Here is a 22709-nt window from a genome sequence, read left to right as displayed (position 1 = left end):
CTGTGTTTGTTTTAACCATAATATGTTGAACAAACTATTATGTGCCCCAAGTAAAAGGGCATTATTGCAATTAGCAAATTGTGGCATACTACAAGGCATTTAAACAACTAAGGATGTTTCAGAAGTAAAAAACAGTTTGTAAAATGCTTTAGAATTTTAAATGTGCTGATGGGGTATTTTATAAGATGTGATGTTCATTATTAAAGGCTAATGATACTTTCCTTTAATAAAGAAATATATGCATTAATCATAAGACAATAACTGCTAATGCTTTCTAGTTGCTAGAAGAGTTGTCCATGAATAATGTAATGGGTAATAATGGTAGCTAGGATTACAAACTCTGTGAAAGGATCCTCACATCAATTGCTTGTCAAATTGTTCTTGCTTTTCTTCATTGCAGTAAGACTCTTACTAAGACATAAATTTAAGCATCTCTGCAGAGATGTGAACTCATGTCAGTTTATCCCTAGAGGGAATATTCTGTGGAATTTTTCTAGCCTAGTAGATTACTAGTAGACAATGACTAATAGACATTGTCATTGGACTAATTCTTACAAATCATTGAAATGTTTGGATAAGGCATTAAATGGAATTGTTCCTCATCTTATTAAAGACATCTTCTGACATGCTGGTATATCATGGAAGTCCACTGAAAGCCTTTCTTTGACTCTGATAGTAGTGAAGTTTCCCACAGTCACTATTTCTGCAATTTGCTTGATACGTTATTTGAAATAGCCTTCTTCCAGCATTTCTAGAACACTGGCTATCTCCCAATATTTCCAGCTTTGGAGTCAAAGAAAGGCCAATATTCAAACCTTTTAATCTCATTACTGACTGGTGTGTAGTCCAGGACATAAGGCCAGGACATGTCGCTGAATAAATTTATAGTAGTATTTATGTTAAGAGAGCCACTTTGGTGTAGTTTAAGCCAGCCAGCTAGAAACCAAGAGACTTTGAGTTCTAATCCCTTCTTAAGCACAAAGCCAGCTAGGTGACCCTGGGCCAGTCACTCTCAGCCCTAGGAAGGAGGCAAGTGCAAACCACTCCTAAAATCTTGCCAAGAAAACCATAGGAACCTGTCCAGGCACTTGCCAGGAGTCAAGACTGACTTGAAGGCATTAAAAAAAAAAAGTGTAATTATACTTCTCTATGCTGCCACATCAAAACAGCGGCTCACATAGAAAAAATAAAGTGTTAACAGAAAAATAAAAACACAAGAATACTGCAAACTATAAATAAAAAGATGGCAACATCAAGTCATTGACATTCTAGTTTGCTCTATTTAATTCCGTTTATCTTTTTTCCATCCTAGTCCAGTCCTAAGTTCTATGCAGAAATAAAAACCCTCATTTTAATGCTGTGTATGCTTTCAGATTTACAGTCCCAAATTTAGAGTCACTTTCCATTAAGCTTTGCCGAAAGCCAAAGAAGCGCGCGAAGATTAGTAGGGCTTGTCCTAGAGCGGAAAAGGAAGGAGTAACCCTTCCGTCAATCATTGATTGGTTGTCCTGCGAGGTAATTATCATTTGATTGGTTTTAAATATGTCATTCTTCTCCGACATTTAGCTATTGGCAGGAACACAGAAGCAAAGCGATTAAGTGGTTGCAAGCAACGTTGCGGCCTTAATGTCAGTTCTTCATTGGTTAAGGACGTGCCCACTGATTGGAGCAATGCAGTGCCACTCAAACTCATAGGGCGGCCATTCGCTAGAGGTTACGAATAGCTCTTGGGTAAAAAAGGTATCACTCCAAACGTCGAGTAATCATTGGTGGATGTCTTAGAGGAACCACGTTACGTGAAGCTCGGCTGTCTCCCTGCCCCCTTAATCTAACCGTGCTTTCCGCTAGGTCCCGGCTGGCTAGGCCGCAGTTGTGGTGGCAGGTATGGCGGTAGCCGTGCGAGCTCTACAGGAGCAGCTGGAGAAGGCCAAGGAAAGCCTCAAGCACGTCGACGAGAATATCCGCAAGCTCACGGGGCGGGACCCCAACGATGTGCGGTAAGGCCGTAGCGGGGGAAGAAGGCTTGGGGTTTGGAAGAGGCTCGCTTACTGAGGGGCGGCTTTGCGGTTGACTTCTTACCGCGCGGCCTTTGCGCCTTTTCTTTGGCAAGCGATCCGGGATCTCGGTGGCGTGCAGTTTGCACCCACTTCGGATCTAAGCAGCCCTGGGCGCCTCCTTTCATAGAAGAGGCCCGCTGTTAAGCGTCTCCACCGATTTTTCCGGCGCCCGGGTGGAGGTGAGCGGAAGACCAAAAAAGTGGCCTGAGCGGGTCGGGTGGAGGCAACCGGAGAGGACGGGGGAATTCTGCTTAGAGGGCGACGTGCTGGTGCCTCCGCCAATGGTGTCGGCGTGAGCTGGGAAACGCTGCAGCGCTCTGGAAACACGAGGCCCCTAGCGTTGCTCCAGAGAGGCGGATGTTCCCTTAATGTACTTCCTTCATCCTCCTGGCGATTACGATTTCATTGTGTGTCTCCTCCTTTCAGGCCCGCTCAAGGTAGATTGTTGGCCATCACAGGCCCTGGTGGAGGTAGGGGGCGCGGAAGCATATTACTGAGGTGAGTGCCTGAGGACCGGCGAGGGGGACGAACTGTTTAGTGCTGCCGGCATCTCTTTGGCTGTGTGGAAATTTAGCTTCCGCTTTAACTAATTTATGCCAAATGAAGGCGTCGGTATATGTTTAAGGCTAATTGAGCTTGGGTCGGACTTGGGTCGGATCAGTGAAATGCAAGCTTATTGTGCTGCTACAGTCTACTACTACCTTGATACCACAATTGGGACAGAGTCACATGGAAGGAATGTTCTAATATTGCTTGCATAACATCATTTGTAATAATGTAAATGATTGTGCTGTTCAGCACTTCTTGATTGTAAATTAAAATTTGACAATTTTAAATTACTATGTTTACACCTTAAAATATCATTTGAAAGCTGTTAAATATTTTGTATGATAGCTTTAGAACCCTAATGCTTTAAATATATGCCTTTGTAGTGACTACTGTCTACCAACTATAAACGTTTTATTCATTTTACATAGGAAAATGGTTCTTGGATTGTCTTGCTAACAGTAATAACAGCTTCATGTACTGGATTTATGTTCCACCTTTCATGAAGAAACTGATACTTGGCTATTTTTAAATGCTGAATACATATTTATAGAGCATTATATGTTCCTGAATATATGCATTTGTTTAGAGAAAGCTAATTTGCTGTTTTATGTTAGGCGTGGATTCTCGGATAGCGGAGGAGGACCCCCAGCCAAACAGAGGGATCTAGAAGGGGCGACGAATAGGTGAGCAGAGAATATTTACACCTAGATTGAAGAATCAAATTATTATTTTTATGTTATATTCAGTATATTTGTTTGCCACATTTTAGATAATTCTGTTCTGCCAAGATGCATAAGCTGTATATTGTTTATTGAACAAGCCATAGTGACCAATTTACACACAATGCTTATTTTCATTTGGCAGGTTTGCATATACTAAACTTGTAAAAAAAAAGCATTAAATTTATATGCTGCTCAACTCCTAGCAACTCTGGGCAGCTTTAAATGTTTAAAAAAAATAAAACAACATAAAACAAAAAAGAGCAAACATGACTAACCCAGATGGGAACAAAGAAAAAGAAGAAAAGGGGGCTTGAAAGTCACACTTTCGAAAGGCCTGGGCGAAGAGCCAGGTCATTAGAGTCCTTTGAAGCACTAGTAGGATAGGGGCTGTTTGAATCTTGGGGGGAACCTCATTCCAGAGGGCAGGGACAGCTACAGAGAAGGCATGCTTCTGGGGTCCCAATAGATGGCATTGCTTAACTGAAGGAACCTGGAGCACACCAACCCTGCCAGATTGGATCAGCTGGGCAGATAATATGGGAGACAGGTGGTCCCTCAAGTAACCAGGCCCTATGCCATGTAGGGCTTTATAGGTAACAACCAGCACCTTGAATTGCACCCGGAAGTAAACTGGAAACCAGTGCAGCTTGCAAAGCAACGCAGAGGTATTATTTGGGCATACCAAGGTATTCCCACCACTGCCCACACTGCAGCATTCTGGACCACTTGAAGCTTCTGGGTGGTCTTCAAAGGCAGCCCCATGTAGAGTGCATTGCAATAGTCAAGCCATGAGGTGATCAAAACATGAGTGACTGTCTGAAAAATCCCTCTAGGAAAGGGTTGCAACTGGTGCACCAGATCAAGCTGTGCAAAGGCCTTCCTGGCCACAGTTGGTACCTGCTTATCAAACAGGAGCTGTGAATCCAGGAAGACCCCCAAATTGTGCACCACCCTTGAATGGGGAAGTGCTGAAATATATCCAGGTCTGGGCAGTCCAAATGCCCATAGCTACTCAGTCTTGGTAGGACTGAGTCAGAGATGGTTGTTCCCCATCTAGATTCACATAGCCTCCAGGCTCTGGGACAGAACCTCGCTTGGCTGGCCCAGAGTTGAAAGATATAATTGGGTATCATCAGCATACTGATGATACTGAACCCCAGACCAGCAGATGACTTCACCCAACAGTTTCATATAAATGTTGAAAAGGAAGGGAGAGAGAATTGAACCCTAAGTACCCCACAAAGGAGGGGCCTGGGGAACAATCTCTTCCCACCAACCGACTGGAACCAGCCCCAGAGAAAGGAAGAAAGCCACCATAAAATGGTGCCTCTGATCCCCAGACCATGGAACCAGCTCAGAAGGGTACAATGGTCGGCAGTATCAAAATCTGTGGAAGAATATGTGCTTGTGGTTTGCTTCATTAGATGTGAACCAAACATTGTTTTGTGCAAGTATTTGCACTGTATGAGATTCTGTAGTCCAGGCAAGAAAAAAACAGGCTTTAAAGTTCATAGTCTGTTATAATTTCTAAATAAAACAACTATTTTTCTAGTTTTCTGATATTAATGCAACATCCCTCATTGCTAGATGTCTGTCAGAATTGAGTATACAAAATTTATTTTAAAAACATTCCTTCCTAATGCAAATATTTAGTAAAATAAACTCTCAGCTAATGCCAAGATCTGGAGTTCTGTATAGAATACAAGTTTGATTATCTCAGTTATATTTGTTGCTTCTGACACTTTCTATTAAATTTAGATTGGCTGGTGAACATCGGACAAGGAGAGAATCACGCCATGAAAGCGACGCAGAGGATGATGATGTTAAAAAAGTAAAGTATATCTGAAATGTTATTGGGGGCTTGAGAATAGAGAAATATAAAAAGATTCCCATTAACCTAGCTGTGACCTATTCCTGCAGCCAGCGTTGCAATCTTCTGTTGTTGCTACCTCCAAAGAGCGAACACGCCGAGACCTTATTCAAGATCAAAATATGGATGAAAAAGGAAAACAAAGGTATTGCATGTTCTTTCACATGGCTTTAAATTTTCCCAATTCCAACAGCAAGAAACAAAAGCAATCTATAGCTTTGAAGAAAGGTAGGATAAAGTAGTAAGAAATGCTGACAGTATTTTATGCTATGAGTTATACCAAGCAATTCAGCTGAGGTTGCTGTTTACTGGATCACCTATAACAGCCTTTCCATCAAGTATAGCCATAGAATACCTGGTCATTTGTAAGCCAAAATGAGATTTGGGCCCAGCCAACCCTTCAAATATCAGAGATTTACCTAACAAGGAACAGATATTTTTGCTACTTGTTTCATTTTAGCTTGATCTGAACCAAGAATGGGAAATATACCAAGTAACTTACCAAATGCCAGTAGAACATAAATATGCTTCTGTATTGGGTATGAGTTTGCCCTATCATGTTTACTGCTAACTTCTCTTAAGAAGGGCCTTTTCTACAGATCTTAATGGATAGGTTCATCATGGAAAAAGCAGACATTCAAATAGTTAGGCCTTGGAGTCATTCCAGCTGTAAAGGTGAATACCAGCATCTGACATTTTATTGAGTAACATTTGGCAGCTAGATACATCTTTTAGTAAGCATATTGTGAGATCCTTGTATTTTATACAAGTTAAAAGTAGATGCCACATTTTAACCATTTCCAGAGAGTAATGCCATGTAATGAATATCAGTCTAATCAATTTATGTCATGAAAAAATACTTTAACTCAGATATTTAAAGCAGTATTTTACTTAGTGAGTTGGATCCAGAACTTTTTATTCTACAAACAAGTCTTCCACCAAATAGAACTGCCCTGTGCACTCCTGCTGGCAGAAAGGGAAAGAAGCCATTTTATTACTTCTTTTTGTAGCTTACAGCTATATTTTCCATATGGTTTTGGGCAGCAGGGCTTGGATGTGATATTCACCTGTCAGAAGCAGCTTTTAGGGAGGAAATAGGACACTACAGGAAGAATGGGGAATCAGTGAAGATATTCTTTTCAGCCCCAGAAAAGCTCTACTAGATCAAAAACATCTCATGGATCCAATCCAGTTTCTGGGTGAGAAGTACCAGAAGTTCTCAGTTAAGGAAGATGTATTAAACATACACTTCAGAATATTTTCCAGTTATCCTTTGATATTGTATAAACTCAGTCTAATGATTGCTAATTTTTAAAAAGTGATTTTATTTGGTTAGTTACTAATAATCACATTTATAACCCACCAAGTCAACCACAGAGCCCTAGCAGTTTACAATAAGTATTACTAACTTTAATATTAATAAAATAACCTCTCCCACCCGATCACACAGAGAGGGCATGCTTTGGACCCCCTCAGTAAAAGAGCTGCAATTAGCGAGGTCCAGAAGGCAGGCCTTCTCTGCTATAGCCCCTGCCCTTTGGAATATCTTGCCCCCGGGGGTGAGATTGGCCCCCTCACTCCTGGTCTTCCAGTGGGATGTGAAGACCTGGCTCTGCCGCTTGGCCTGGGGTGGGGAGGGAAGATATCAAGCGTGGGGATGGCTAGTCCCTTAGAGGCCTGTCGTCTGCAGCTCTGCAAACTATCAGCCTCTTGGGTGCTTTTCTTTTAGTAACATTTTGTACTGTTTTCATGTTTTATGTGATTGTATATATATTTATTGTTTTCATGGGTTATGTGAGCCTCCCAGAGTCCCCCATCAGGGGAGATGGGCGGAGATACATTTAATAAATAAATAAACTGCAAGTGACCTTGGAATTTTTTTAAAAACTGATATGTACACACAATAAAACACCATTTGTGGTATAATCATACATTTTCTTCCCCTATTCTGTCAGGAATCGGCGTATATTTGGCCTGTTGATGGGTACTCTTCAGAAGTTCAAACAAGAATCAACAGTTGCTACTGAGAGGGTATTAATTTCACACTTAGTAAATTGTGGAGGAAAATAATATTTCTGTATAATAGAAAAAAAATTACACCATCTCGTGGCCATATCATGTCCAGCCATATGTATGTACTACTTTGAAAAAGCTACGACTTTCAGAAGGACATTTTTAATTATCAGAGAAAGCAGAAAGTTTTTGGCACATTTTCTCATTTTTATTTTATTTTATTTATTAATAAAATGTATACGCCGCCCATCTCACTGTATATGTGACTCTAGGCGGCTTTACAAATACAGAGGTCATCAAAATCTAATTTTAGCAGTAGGGAAACCAATAGTGTATTTGCCATGCTATAATACATATGAGCTGTTTTATTTCTGTAAATCAGGAAGTGTAAACAGCCAACTCCTGGTCATTAGAAGTGACAGATAACAAGTCCTATAGGTTGTAATAGCATCATTTCACCAGAGGAACAAGCTTGTGCTAACAGAATGTACCTCCATCTGATTATTGAGAATATTATTTGATCTCAGCCACCTGTGCCATAGTTCACCCGGTTCAAGGAGTTCCTCTGTGCAGTATAGTTTCTTAAAAGTTCACTCTGAGGGCTAGCAAAGGAAAGATGGAGCAGGAAAATAAATTTCACGAACTCCTCCATTAGCATGATATCAAAAGAAACCTCTGAATATTGATCTTAAGCCAGAACCCCAACTAAAAGTGTATATTGGGATGATTAGTTTTATTTGATTTAAAGCAATTGAATTGGTTCAGTTTGTGTGTTATGGTAATTTATTTAAGTAAGAATGCTGCTACTGAATTAACTTTTAGCCATTCTATCTTAGCAAAAAAGAAGACAAGAAATTGAGCAGAAACTTGAAGTGCAGGCAGAAGAAGAAAGAAAGCAGGTTGAAAATGAAAGACGAGAACTCTTTGAGGAAAGACGTGCTAAACAAACAGAACTACGGCTATTGGAGCAAAAAGTTGAACTTGCTCAGTTGGTGAGTATAAATATAGTAGCTGTTGTGTGGTGTTTCTGTTCTGGATGTCACTAAAGAAACATAATTTTTTTCCAGCAAGAAGAATGGAATGAACATAATGCCAAAATAATTAAATATATAAGAACAAAGACAAAACCTCATCTGTTCTACATACCTGGCAGAATGTGTCCTGCTACCCAGAAGATGTTCGATGATTCCCAAAAAAAGTTAAATGGTATGTTATTGATTATCTTTTTATTTCTGTATTGCCACAGTAAAAAGTAGTAATTTTGGTAAGATTGTGCATGTCACACCAAAGCAAATAATCATAACTTCCACATGAGGAAAATTATAAGCAGCTATAAAAATGGTTTGTTTAGCTTGTGGTGTGGCTTCTGGGGCTCTGGCTTCTTTCTCATGGAACAATCTGGAGTTCCTGGTCCATTCCCTATGTTAAAAATCCAAATGAAAGAATGTGTAGATTGTTGACTGCATCCACTTGCATCTAGAACTGATCTCTCATGGATCAGAAAATAATTTGATTGGCTGTCTTGCAAATTTGGCCTTAATGTACATAACATCTTAGCTTAAAATATGTACTTCTGTATGTAGGGTAGATAAATAGATGCGGCAAAATACCAAATGTGCTGGTCATGTGATAATGAATTAGAGAGGGTTCATCAACATCCTGCGTGGATTATAATTTCTCTGATAACTGTTATATAAAGTGATTTATGCAAACTGTGAATCAAATCTCTATTTATTATACATTCCCTTATTCTCCAGCATTGTTTGAAAATAGACGCACTGAATTTGCTGAGCAAATTAACAAAATGGAAGCCAGGCCCAGGCGACAGTCTGTGAAGGAAAAAGAACACCAGGAGGTACAGAAAGAAGAAAAGAAGGAAGACCAGAACAAGGAGCAGGAAGAGGGTAAGGTGGTACAGCAGGTGGAAGAGATGGAGACAGGTAATCAGAGCAATGATATAGAAATGGAAGAGGTAAGGGAAGAAAAGGAAGTAGGTGCTAGTCATAGTGATGGGGAGATAGAACAGGAAGAGGAAGAGCAAAAAGAGGAAATGGAGGTTAAAGTAGAAGAGGGAACTGAAGTTAAAGAGAATGACAGGCAGACAGATAACCAAAGTGAGGACGTTGAGCTAGCGAAAGGAGAAGGTGAAGGTATTCAGCCAGTAGATGGTGAGCAGGATGTGATGGAAATTAATGAGGCAGATTGTACAGAGCCATTAGAAAATGAAATTAGCACAGAAATTGAACCAGAAATGGAATGTAATGCTCAAGCAGAACAGGAAGGGCTTATTGTTGCCCTGGAAAAAGAGGAACCCAGCAAGCCAGAAGTTGAAGCTGAACCAGAGGAGGCAGAAGAGAAGGAGCCTGAATCCATTCCAGTATCGGAGGCTGAGGTCCAGCCTCAGTCAGAGTCTATGATTTGGCCACAGCCTTTGCCACTTTTGGAATCCTCTCAAGACCAAGCGCCACAGTTAGACAAAGAATCTTTAGTGTCTGAAAAGCTGCCTGAAATACAGGCAGATCAAGTCCAGGCAGTAACTGTAGAAATTAAAAACAAAATTAGGAGCAGAAGCAGGGGTAGAGCAAGAAACAAAGCCAGTAAGAGTCGAAGTCGGAGTACTAGTAGTAGCACTAGTAGTACTAGCTCTACAAGTAGTAGCAGTGGCAGTAGTTCTAGCAGTGGTACAAGCAGTAGTCGAAGCAGTTCCAGCAGCAGCAGCAGCAGTGGAACTAGCAGTCGAGAAAGTAGCAGTAGTTCTAGTAGCAGTGAGAGCAGAAGTCGAAGCAGGGGACGAGGACACAATAGAGACAGAAAGCATAGAAGGAGTTTGGAACGGAAGCGAAGGGATAATTCAGGAGTAGACAGAAGTCACAAGTCTTCAAAAGGTAGCAGAAGAGATGCAAAAGGATCAAAGGATAAAAGTTCAAGGTCGGACAGAAAAAGGTCTATATCAGAAAGTAGTTGGTCAGGCAAAAGGACTTCACGGAATGAAAGAGACCGTAAATCAGACAGGAAAGACAAAAGGCGTTAACAGAAGAGACCAGGCTCCCTAGCCTAATTTTTGCAGCAGAAGATTACTTGAGTGAAAAGAGTCCATGTAAGGAAGAAAAGGCTGCTTTAATTGCATGCTGTGTAAAATCTTTTGAAGACTCTTTACCAGGCAATTGTGCTTTTTACATGATTTTGTAAAAGGTTACTTACCAAATTATGTGAAGATGCAGATGTGTAAAATAAAAAATTGAAACCCCTTCATCTTTTTAAATATCCTCTACTTCAGAGTTTCTGTATATTTTAAAAGATACATAGTTAAAATTGTGTGATTCAATTGTATCATAAGTCTCTTTTTGTAGAAATAAATGTCTTTTACAGAGGTTTGTGAGAGCCTGTTGCTGCTTCATCTTGCATAGAAAACTTTCTCCTTTTATTGGCATACTCCATGCAGAGTGTTAATATTCTGCCCATTAACCTTTCCTGTTTAATTGTAAAGAAAGCGAATTCCCAAATCCCATGAAGAAGCACGTGTCTGCTTTCACTTAAATTTGATTCAAGCTTTTACTAATGTTACTTAAGATAATTACCCATGTATGAAAGCAAAATAAGTACATCAGGCTAAATCTAATTACTCTGAACACATAAAATTCTGTTTTGTGATTCTTGTAGTTACATAAACCTTGCCTTTCTCTAGGATAACAATACTTAAAGTAGTTTTTTTTTAAATTGCATTTCCATTCACTTCTGTGTTTTGCTGTATAGTAGAAGAATGCCATGTGTACCTTGTAAAGCTAGATTATTATTGGCCACCCACAACTTTCAAATAACAGTATAAATGGATTGCATAGTTAATTTGGGACTAACATGTTGTGTTTAAAAATGCCTGTTGAGTGGGGAAACTGGACTCAAACTTGGACTTTTTGTAATAAAGCAAATAGATGGCAGTATAGTTGGTGTGGAATAGTAATGTTCTGTTTTTAAGCTTTTTATAAAATTAGTGTATTTGTTAGCCTGTTCTGTAATAGTCCAAATAAAGATAGCTTTATATACATTGCTTGTATTCTTTCTACTATTTAATAAAAAGTTCTTTATCAGTCATCTGTCAGTATGGAAATTCTGGTAACAGTTCAAACTATTAAAATATTAGCCTTATCCATTAAAAGAGCAAGAAACACACTTTTTTTTAACCTTTTAACCACAGGTAGTCCCCAGGTTAAGAACACTCAGTTTACAAATGACCCATAGTTAAGAACAGAGCCTACTATAGCAGAATTCGAGTTAACTATACAATGGTTTGAGTTAATTACACAATACTGCTTATACAGTATTATACAATAATACTGTCCCAGCTTATATACACATTCGACTTAAGGACAGACCTTGGGAACAGAACTCGTTCTTAAACTGAGAACTACCTGTATTCCATTGGGAAGGAACTAATTATGTCAGCTTTAGAGGTGTGGCAGGAGGTTTTTGGTGGGAGCTGGGAGAGAAAGAAGCCATGGGATCCTGCAAATACATGTCCTCTCGCCAAATGTCTTATTCCTCATTCCTATATTAATGTAGCAGCAGTTGGGCATTTTGGTGGAATTCCAAATAGTGCCCAAACTTTAAAGTCCTTCAAAAATGATAGATTGTAGGTTGAGAAAGCTGACTAGTGTAGATCTTGTGGAACAAATAGATGATTGAGATACCTGTGATTTTTTGCCAGCCTTCCATTCAAAAAAAAAAAAAAAGACTTGAATGACCGTTTGCCAAAACACAATACATACAAATCTGATTGTGAAAGGAGGTTGATATTAGATGCCATTCTCCTTGGAGTCCATCGTTCCTTAGAATGTTTTGAGATGATAGTATACTCAAACCAAGACCCCTGCTCCCTCATTTTTCACAGAATGAAGTTGGAGGGGGCCACTGAGTCCAAACCCCTCTTCACTGCAGAATCCAAATCAAAGCATATCTGATAGATGGCCACCTAGCTTCCACCTGAACGTATTCATTGCAGGAAAGCCCACCACTTCTCTGGGTAATTGTTTCTGGCATACTTAAGTTTTTTATAACTTGGTCAGAAATTTTCCTGTACAGTAATTTAAATCCATTATTCTGTCTGCTGTTATATCCCACCTCAGTCCCTTCTGTAGGCTGAACACCCAGATCCTTTAACTCTCTTCTGAATTTGCTCCAATTTGTCATGATGCTTTTTAAACTCTGGTGTCCAGTACTGTACAGGTCTGACCACAGCAGAGTGAAGCAGTTATTTCCATGATCTGGGCTATATGCTCCTGTTAATGTATTCCAAGATACTATGTACCTTTTTAGTAGCTGCATCACACTGCTGGCTCATTTGTAGAGAGTGAGGAAGATGATGGATAGGCAGGAACTGTTACTTAGCCAATCTCAAAAGCTTTAGCCTTCATATGGAGTTGATTTCCTGGTCTGGTCTACCTAATGGGGCTGACATAATTAACTTATGATCTTTTTCACATGTTCTACTCTACTGCCAAGCAAGGTCTCCCCATCCTATATTTGTGCCTTACACTTTTTATACCTAGATAAAGAACTTTACATTTATCACTTAAATACCATCATATTAATTTCAGCCCACTGCTCAAATCCAAGTTTTTAAAAATATTCTATCTCTACATCTTTTTGCATCTTTCCTCTGAACTTTGTGTCACCTCCAAATTGTCTAAGTATTGTCTGAACTCCATCATCTAAGTCAGGGGTCTTCAAACTTTTTAAATGGGGGGCCAGTTCACGGTCCCTCAATGTTGGGGGGGCTGGACTATAGTTTGAAAAAAACATGAACGAATTCCTATGCACACAGAGGATCCCTCCTGCGGAGTATGAGGAGAGGAGGAGAGCCGCTGGACCCAGCATACCTGTCATGTAGAATAGTCCGGCTTTGCGATCTCCCTCGTGCATCGCCTGCAGCTCCCGACACAGCCCCGACACTTCCGCTTCTGACAGCAGCAGCAGCCAAACAGGCGGGCGGGCCGGATAAATGATCTTGGCGGGCCGTACTTTGAGAACCCCTGAACTAAGTCATTGATAAAAATGTTCAATAGCAGAAGACCCAGGAGTGCCCTGAGGCACTTCACTCAGAACTTCCCTCCAAGCTGAAATGGAGTCATTAACTAGCACTTTTTGGATGCAGTTATTCCGCCAACTAGAAGTCCATCTAAAAGTATTTTAGATTTTAGATCTACATTTTACCATTTTAAGAAGACTATCCTGAGAAACTTAGTTGAAGACTTTGCTGAGGCCCAGATACATGATATCTACAAAATTACCCTGATCTATGAAGCTATTAACTGTATCAAAGAAGGAGATCAAAGTTAGTCTAGCAAGACTTGTTTGAACCTGAAACTTCAATATAATGTTCAGAGCTTTTTGTTTCTTTCATTATTTGGGGGATCAGTTACTATAATGTCCTGCTGTAGGACAGCAATATCACTTGGAACTTCTGGGTTGACCGATGAGAGGGCAGATTTAAATAGGAGAAGAATGGAACCTTGGAGAAAGGCAGTTGAGAGAAGAGTAAACAGGAAGCAGATGAGAAGGAAGGATGAAGAAACAGGTCAGGATTTTGTTACTCAGGGAAACTTCCTTAGATTGTTCCTTGCTGTATTATTTGCAGTGCAGATTTTTTTTCTTTAATCAAAAAATAAAAGCCAAGCAAATAGTTCTGAATCCTATTTGAATTTTGAATCACTGGTACTGAATATTCCAGATCCATCTAAAAGCCTTCTTTCAAAATTTTACAATATTATTATGGAACAAACATCTAAACTAGTCTTAACATGTCCTGGGAAAAAGATTTGCAACAGAAGATAGCCAAGATTGGAATAAAGTATGGAAACAGAAACCAGTGGCATCATCTTTGGCCCAAAGTAGAGACTATATTCTGGAACTGTTTAATCAATTGCACTCTCTGTAAATTAGCATGCATGAAGAAATAAAGCTTCTTTTCTCCGCTGGAACAGTTGCAGAGAAAGGGATACATATTTTAATCTGTGGTGTTCATACCACTACGTTGTCTTTTGATCTAAGGTTTTTTCAGAGATTGGTAAAATCATACATTAAAGATTTAATTTGTGTCCATAGCTTGCACTGTTAGGTTAGGAATGATGAGGAAGAATGTTTTTTACTCTGTTCCCTTGGATGACTGTGTTTTTTCCTTCCATAATATTGATTTGTGTGTGTGTGTGCTTTTTAATCTCATGAAGCCACCCAGAATCATTTTGAAACTGAGTGTCCTAGAAATTTAAATAAAATAAAATAAAAATTCCTGGGGATCAATACAGATGCTCTGTCTAAAAACCTGGCAGTATTTGGTGGATTCTACTAGCCTGGGTATAGGTAAATATTGGAAAAATAAAATAACTCTGATTTTAGAATGTCTAGCATATTGCAATATTTAAATATATGGACTGACTTTATAGTTTATTCCAATCAGGGGGATTATGGCTGCCCTCTATCAGTTGAATATATCTACATGTGTGTGGGTGGGTTTGTGTGCACGTGCATGCACATGCATGCTTGTGTCTTTGGATGTTGTATAATTAACAAATCAACCAAATAAAACAAGTGCTAGATTGAAATTACAATCCTATGCATGCTTAACTGAGATAAATAATCACCAGACATGGAGTAACTTCCAGGTGAACTTGCCCAGGGTCAGAGTGTAAAATGGAACATATAAATTCAATCACACAGTTGGAACGAAAAGGGTTCAAACAACTACAAAACTCAAGCAACGACTCCAACAAAATCACTTGTTCTCACCAATCTCACTGGCAACATTTCTTCCTATAATGTACAAGGCCCACAAACAATTTGCATATTCAGATTAGTATACTGGTAAAGCAGGATTCTGTAGTTTAAATCACTTTTCAGAATCACTTTTATCTTAAAACCTTAATCTGTGTATTGAATCTTGTTAATCATTAAAGCAGGACAGCTGACTCAACAGACTGCTGAAAGGGCATTTGCGGGAGCAGAGTCTAAAGAACAGAAGAAAATGAATTGACAAAGATTTATCTTTAAAAGCCTATTAATTAAATAAAGGAACTGAAAAAATAGGATATTCTACTAACAAGACTCTCATTTTTAAAAATTATTTCAGGAATAACCATTTTTTTAAAAATGTTGAAGATTTTAGACATCAGTCTTATACTATTAATTCTTTCATTGCTAACAAACATCAAGAGTACAAAGGTGCTGTCAGCACAGAAAAAGTGTGGTGATCCAGAATGCGAAAGTAAGTACAAAAGTCTTTGCTTTAAGTAATCCTATTCAACGGCATACTAATAACTACAAAACTGTACCAAAACATTTGAAGTTTTAGGAAGTTAATTTGAAAAGTTTAAACTTTAATTTGAAATTCTAAAGATATGTACTATCAATATGTCCACTTTATGAAAGAGCAATCAAACATTTTGTAACATGAGGATTTTTTAAAAAGTCATTTGCTAAGGCTACAAATAGTGTAACTGCCTTTTCAAACTGTGTTCCATGACACCCTAAGGGTTCTGCAAGAACTTGATGGGGTTCCACAAAAGACTAAGGACAAAAAAAATCACTCAAGCACAGCCAATTTTCTATCACTAGAGCTCTGTCTCATGATATCAGGCTCTGTAATTTTCTTTCACTAACAAGTTCCATGGCCTGAAAAATTAGTGTAACAGATTTGAATTGGTAAACTTCAGTAGAAAAACTGTTAAAAAAGCTTAGAAATAGAACCTCAGATCACAGCAGCATTAATTGTATCATTGTATTTACTAACAGGAAATTAATACAGTAATGCAATATTTAATTATATTTTATGAATATTAATTATTGGTAAATGTATATAGCATATAAGGATGATCTATTTGGCTAGCTTTCTTTTTTAGTATTTTAATCAGAACTATTAAGACTAAATACATCACTAAAATTTCATCCAACATTTTTATGCAAGTTACTTAGTCTGCAAGAAGTAAATCAACTGTACTTACTTGGAAGTAGAAAGTGCACAAAATTGCTCTGTTTCTATAATCAGTGATAAAATCATTTTGGGAGGGTGAAGTATATTTTCAAATAATATCCACCATCCTAATCGACAAATAAATATCTATGAATAATTAGATTTACTAATGAACTATGATTTTTTGCTTCTGGTAACAGGACGAGAGTGGATAATTTAAGATTAAATGTTAAACCATTGAGCATCTGTCACTTATTACATAATCTTTAAATAAATTATCTCCTGCACATATTAGTTAAAATTCTGATTTCATTCATAAGCTTTACAATAAAAGAAAAGGAAGTATATAACATAAGTTAATGCTTAAGAAATTCTTTGCCATGGATTCACTAAATGGCTTTGGATGTTATTTAATATTAATGCAAGTGTAACAATTACGGGAGGATCAGAGATAACAGAAATTGCAGATGCTGATAGTTAACAGGTATATTTGTCTAGCTCATTGTTTCTCAACATTGGCAGCTTTAAGATATGTGGACTTCAACTCCCAGAATTCCCCAGCCAGCATGCTGGCTGGGGAATTCTGGGAGTTGAATTCCACACATCTTAAAGTTGCCAAGGTTGAGAAACACTGGTCTAGATTACAACTTTTATCCTAGGGCTCTGTACCATTTCAGAATCTAAGGGAAGCGTGTTTGTGTTTCAGAACACATGCAAGCAACACCTTAAAGCAGCTGTATCTTTTCCCAAGATCCCACCACTGCTTTTCCCAATCCTGAGAAAAAACACATTTGATTTAAAGAGTTACTGTATTGACTATATGGATAAATGCTTGGTTCTGTGTTTGATAAACTTAAATATCATGAGAAAACTCTTTAAAATTTTGCCTCTGTTTTAAATGTATACCCAGCATCTATGAGCAGAGTATTAGCCATTAAAGACTACACTGGGCCTGATTGCCGCTACCTGAGCTTCAGAAGTGGGGAAGAAATAATGGTATACTTCAAACTTTCCAGGAAAAGGGAGGATTTGTGGGCAGGAAGTGTAAGTATTTATAGGCAATAATTTATTTGAGAATGGCTAATTTTATCTGTAATATGACTACAACAACTTAAGGATTCCAAGAGAGTTAGGGTGTTGGGGAGGGAGAATTGCCCCAACCTGCAGACAGGAAGGAGGGTTTTCAAATTTGATTGAATATATTAAATGACTAGATGGATCAATATTTTTTCATTTAAAGTTATAAAATTAATCAATAATATATTTTTGGTTTTCCTGCATATTTCTATTTCCTGGGCAATTGACTTCAATAGTCAAAAACATTGGAAAAAAGAACCAGATTGATGTAGGGTAGAGTGAGAAGTGGTCTCTCTCCCTAGGCATCTCAAAGACTTTAAAAGCCTCAGAAAACACTTGGAAAGTTCATAATTTTTTCAGTCATACTTCTTATTCTAGATTCACTAACAGAAATTCCAGGATATTTTAGGTCCTACATAAAATATACCTTTGTGCAATGCTTTTAAAAAATATTGTTACAAGGAGTTATTTGCAGTTCAGGCAGCAAACATACAAAAATCTATATAAGTGATCAACTGCTTAAAAAATAAGTGTGAATTATCTGAAGGAAAGGTTTTTTTAAAAAAATCATAGCATTTTGAGCTCAATTCAAAACAGAAGAGGCTCTGTCTATAGGCAGAATGAAGGTTGTACCTCACGTGGTTCATACTCAGCTGCCCTACCATGAAAAGGTTTGTTTTTTAATTTATTACTATTTTTTTATTACCTGGCAGTGGGAGAAGGCCTATGTCCCTTGACTTGGGAGGAGGGATACTCTTACTGCTTGCCTCAGGGAGAAAAAAAAAAAGAGTAAAGACTCCTTTGAGTTGACCTCTGCTCCTGGTAACTACCGGATACAACCATGCAGCTTTCTTGGTAACAGTGCAAAATGGTTTGCCTTTGCCTTCTTCTAAAATATGTTCAAGTTCCCAATGTATTCCTTGGTGGTTTCCACCCAAGTACTGATCAAGCCTAATTAGTTCCAAATTTAGAGATCAGCCAGAAGCTGCCATCTGCTGAGATTCCCAGTTTTCACTTATCTTTAAAGGATTAGTTAAGCTCCCCCTACATCACCAATTATTAAGGTTGTCTACAGCCCTGATTTTGGGTCACCTCCTCATAAAAGCTGAAACATTTAATGTCTGGTTTATAATTAGTTCAGGATGTTTGGGGGGAAGATATCAAGCTTTTATTGTTCTTTTTAAATTAAGCTTCAACCCTACACTCTTAGTAGCAGTGAATCCCACTGATCATAATGGATTTCTTCTAAGTAAAATTGTTTTGCTGAAGAAGTTAGATTTCTGAGATCCTTCCATGCAACCAGAGACAAAATTATTCTGCTGTTATATATGTACCTAACATTCTAACTGACTTATAGAAACGGGATAAAAGTATCTCTCTGTCAGGGGTCACCAACTGTTTTTTTGTAGGAGGACACATTTGGAATTTTAAGACCATCAAACATTCCTTTTGTCTGTGTGCACATCTGCAGCTGGACATCCTTTGACTTACTGAAAGCAAGGGAGAGTCTGAATTATCTGCTGTTCAGAGGAGTTCACAAGATCTGATGCATCTGTCAAAATGAGGAAAGCATCATTGCACTATCACAACACAAATTCTGTCCCTTTTGTATGTGCATGTAACATTATGATGCATGTATAAACGTGGAGGAGCTTATGGCTCTCATAATTTGCTCCTCTGCTCCAGATGCCTCTGTTGTTGCTTACAAGTCACCTCTTAGCAACAGATGCTAATTAACATGGACTAACACAGCATGCTGAATTTGGTACCCTCCAAATGTAGTGGAAAGCTACTGCCATCTTGCTCTAGCAATCATAACCAAAAGCAGCATGATGGTCCATCAAATAGCTCTACAGCATCTAATTGCTGAATATTAGATTAACAGGCTTAGCATGTGCCATTTTGCCTCTTGACCTGGTGAATCAAAATACTATTGCACTGCAGAGATTATAATATCCGATTTAACAGTGTTAATGGTGATAGTTTTTGATGTGTTATCAATGTGATGATTAGTATCTTTTTTAATGCTTTTGATTATTATTGCCATTGTTTCTGATAAAATACATTAGAGATATAAGAGTAGATCCTCATCATTAACCTATGCAATTTGACCTATGCAATTCTGGTCCTTTTTTAGTCAGTAATTCATATCCCTATTTCTCTTTAAATTAGACAAAGCTGTTATCAGTTCTGGTGGTAAGATAAAATTATTTCTTTCTAAACTGAAACTGAAACCTGATTATTGACATAAATTGCAAGAAAAATTACTGGCAATAAAACAAGACCACTTCTGATAATGTGCTATGGAATGTAAACTAAACACATACTTTTGTCTGCTTTTAAAAAACAAGAGAGAACAAATTTTCTGAGGGAAAAAATAACTTTATTCCCCAAACATAAGAGAAAAAAATTGTAGAAGTTCCTCTTATAATTTTTGTTTTGTAAATATTTTAAGTGGAAATCACTGTGTGTTCATAAATGCCAAAAATATTTTCCTTTTTTATAGAAAGGCACAGAATTTGGTTATTTCCCAATGGATGCTGTCCAGACAGAAGAAATTTTTGTTACAAAAGAAATAGAAGTACCAACAAAGGTAAATTAAAATGCTTCATTAACATCTCAAATTCTCTAGGGGTATTATTTCAAAGGAAACCCAAGAGGAAATTTGGTGTATTGATTTCTTCATATGAATCCTTCAGTTTTCTGTGTTCATAAAACTAGGTACACTGGACCATGCTTTCCTGATCATGATCTGCCTAAACTTTCTTAAAACATAATTATATGTAGGATCAGACAGCCAGTTTGGTATACTAGTTAAGGCACCAGGCTAGAAACCAGGAGACTGTGAGTTCTAGTCCTGCCTTAGGTACAAAGCCAGTTGGGTGACCTTGGGCCAGTAGTTCTCTCTCAGCCGTAGGAAGCAGGCAAGAGCAAACCACTTCTGAAATCTTGCCAAGAAAACTGCAGGGACTAGTCCAGGTAGTTGCCAGGAGTTAAAAAAAAACACCTTAGAATCATCACTTCAAAAGATGCTGTCCTACCATTTCAGTAGTTCAATCAGCATATCTAATCATGAGTAGATTCCACTTAGTTCATTATGGCAGTTTTATTAAATCACTGGATTATATTGTTGTCTTATAGTAATCAATAAGAGTTTATCTCCAAGGAATCCTGGATTTTTCTCAAAAAGTAGATCATCCATTTGGCAGAAAGACCAAAATCAGATGTGCAAAATGGACAGTGTAGTGGTTAGAGCACCACCTTTGATGCAGGAGACCGGGGTTCAAATCCCAGCTGGTACCTATCTTACCAGTAGGAGTCCTTGGGCAAAGAACCCGTAACGCTTCAACTTCCTACCTCAAATATGAGAGTGATAGGAACGAAGAGAGTCATGCTGGCTCGGATGTCGCCCAGATTAACAAGGTCCACATCAGATGTTGGGGAACCAGGATAATCTGACGATAAGCAGGCTACTGGAACAAACAATACATGGACGAGTCAAGAGAACTTGGAATTGATGGAATGCTACTACAACAGTAGACCTAATAAGAGGGAATATATAAAACGTATGAGGGAAGTATGGATAGACAGAACACCTACATCCATACTAACTGAGAAACAACTAGTTACCCAGCGCTTCAACATAGTGAAGAGGAAGCTATTCTCACAACTTGAGATAGACCAACTACACATTACAACCCGGACTCAAGCAGACTTGGAAGAACAACTGGATATGCACCCAACACCTGAAGCTGGAATGTCACTGCCACCCCTTCCATTACAGAGCACAGCAGCTTATATGAGGCATAAGATCATGGAAAAACTAGCTACAGTCAACCCTCGATACCAATTACCAAGGCTCAGTGGAGAAGTACCATCAGACAGCATGCTAGAAGATGCCAATAGAGCCCTCACGACAATCCCTACTACCACCATAACTCAAACCAATGAACTGGTATATGCTACAGCTGCTGTAATCCTGAAGATGCTTGGCTACACGATCAAGAAGAACAGTAATATATCCCCCCACCCATGGAAAATGAGGTTGGCATCTCAGAGAGAAGTCAGTCAGCTGGTGGAACTACAGAAGGGTGTGGACATTAAGGATAAGACTCAGCTACTGAAAAAATACATAGGCCTGACTCCATCTGAAGCCCTAGAGACTGCTAAACAAAGGCTCACAGAGCTGGCTGCCAGGCTAAGGAGATACACTAGAGAAGCAGAGGCCAAGAAGATAAATGCCCTGTTCTCCAAAGAACCATCTGAAGTATTCTCCCAACTGCAGTGCACCACACAGTAACAGGAGAACCACTAGCAGCAGAAACTGAACAGTACTGGAAGAACATATGGGAGAAAGAGAAGACACATAACACCAGTGCAAAGTGGCTGCAGGACCTGAAAGCACACCACATAAAACAGTCACCCGAGACTCAAGGTCTAGGCAGACCAATCTGAGCACAGCCTGAATTTACTACAGGAAAGCCTATGACTCAATGCCACACATATGAATCTGTGAATGCCTGGCGCTATACAAAGTCAACAGAACACTAAGGACTTTCCTCAAGAACTCAATGGGACTGTGGAAGACAACACTGGAAGTCAAATCAAGAAAGCTCGCACAAGTGGCAATCAAGTGCGGCATATACCAAGGTGATGCACTGTGCCCACTGCTGTTCTTCATAGGCTTAAACCCCCTCAGCCAAATAATCACAAGGACTGGATACAGGTACAAGTTCAAGAGTGGAATCGCCATCAGCCACTTTCTCTACATGGATGACATCAAGCTGTATGCTAAGAGGGAATGAGACATCGATTCACTAATACAGTGAAGACACTGGGATGCCATTTGGATTGGAGAAGTGTGGCTGGATGATAGCAAAGAGAGGGAAGGTAGTTAAGACCGATGGAGTGGAATTTCCAGTGGGCCACATAGCAGACAAAGAGACCAGCTACAAATACCTTGGTATCCCACAGTCACATGGGAACCACAATGAGGCAGGAAAGAGAGCAACATCCAAGTACCACCAAAGGATAAGACAGTGTAGCTCAGGTTTGAACTGTGGAGTCTTCTGGTCTTTTGTCTCTTTTGAATAGTATGTAGCTGCTGTTTATCTCTATGTGTCTGTTAACTGCTGCCTTGTCTGAATACCAAGCTTCCAAGAATTCTCTTGCATTTTTGGATTTAGCTTGGTCTAAAATGCTGACAGTTTCCCAGTTAAAACTATGGTTGAGTCTGTCCATGAGGACTACCTGTACATATATCAGCCCTTCAAGTTAGAATAGGTCAAGAAACAGACATCACAGTGATGACAAGAATGCTACTTTGTTGTAGGATGTTGTAACAGAATCTTAAAAGTGTGTCCAAGTTTCTCTCTGTCCCATTTCATACTAAACAAAAACAAGGTGGGGCTATTTTGAGTTTCTTTCTTACTTCAATCTCTGTATAATCTTTGAACCTCCTT

General features: G+C 38.8%; 2 protein-coding genes across 5 annotated transcripts in view; both read left to right on the top strand.

Annotated features, from left to right (window-relative positions):
- Window positions 1-1763: 1763 nt before the first annotated feature.
- Window positions 1764-11251, top strand: PNN (pinin, desmosome associated protein). The gene is made up of 9 exons (XM_007438094.4): window positions 1764-1997; window positions 2484-2555; window positions 3221-3289; window positions 5087-5159; window positions 5249-5343; window positions 7154-7229; window positions 8048-8203; window positions 8279-8417; window positions 8969-11251. The coding sequence occupies exons 1-9, from the start codon at window positions 1885-1887 to the stop codon at window positions 10240-10242; spliced, it is 2067 nt and encodes a 688-aa protein (XP_007438156.1). The 5' UTR covers window positions 1764-1884; the 3' UTR covers window positions 10243-11251.
- Window positions 11252-15192: 3941 nt separating this feature from the next.
- The window catches only part of MIA2 (MIA SH3 domain ER export factor 2), a 54612-nt gene continuing 47095 nt past the window's right edge, over window positions 15193-22709 (top strand). The window contains exons 1-3 of one of the 4 annotated variants that reach the window (XM_025173118.2): window positions 15193-15465; window positions 17081-17214; window positions 19754-19840. In XM_025173118.2, coding sequence (XP_025028886.1) covers window positions 15351-15465; window positions 17081-17214; window positions 19754-19840 — 336 coding nt within the window. In that variant the 5' untranslated portion in view covers window positions 15193-15350. The remainder of the gene's footprint in view (window positions 15466-17080; window positions 17215-19753; window positions 19841-22709) is intronic. The other 3 variants (XM_015889808.3, XM_088145349.1, XM_025173119.2) reach the window with 3 other exon arrangements.

Source organism: Python bivittatus, unplaced genomic scaffold (assembly GCF_059951505.1).
Source record: "Python bivittatus isolate LINGU-HERP-01145 unplaced genomic scaffold, Pbiv_v1 ctg000480_np1212, whole genome shotgun sequence".
NCBI classification, from domain to species: Eukaryota; Metazoa; Chordata; class Lepidosauria; order Squamata; family Pythonidae; genus Python; species Python bivittatus.
Note: the sequence above shows the minus strand (reverse complement) of the source record. Positions and strands in the feature narration are given on the sequence as shown.

What these genes read in the sequence shown, in the direction of transcription:
- PNN (XM_007438094.4), top strand. Translation starts at nt 1,885, where the DNA reads ATGGCGGTAGCCGTGCGAGCTCTACAGGAGCAGCTGGAGAAGGCCAAG. An exon ending in CGCGGAAGCATATTACTGAG is followed by an intron (nt 2,556 to 3,220) that starts GTGAGTGCCTGA and finishes GTTTTATGTTAG; the next exon opens with GCGTGGATTCTCGGATAGCG. An exon ending in GATGAAAAAGGAAAACAAAG is followed by an intron (nt 5,344 to 7,153) that starts GTATTGCATGTT and finishes CTATTCTGTCAG; the next exon opens with GAATCGGCGTATATTTGGCC.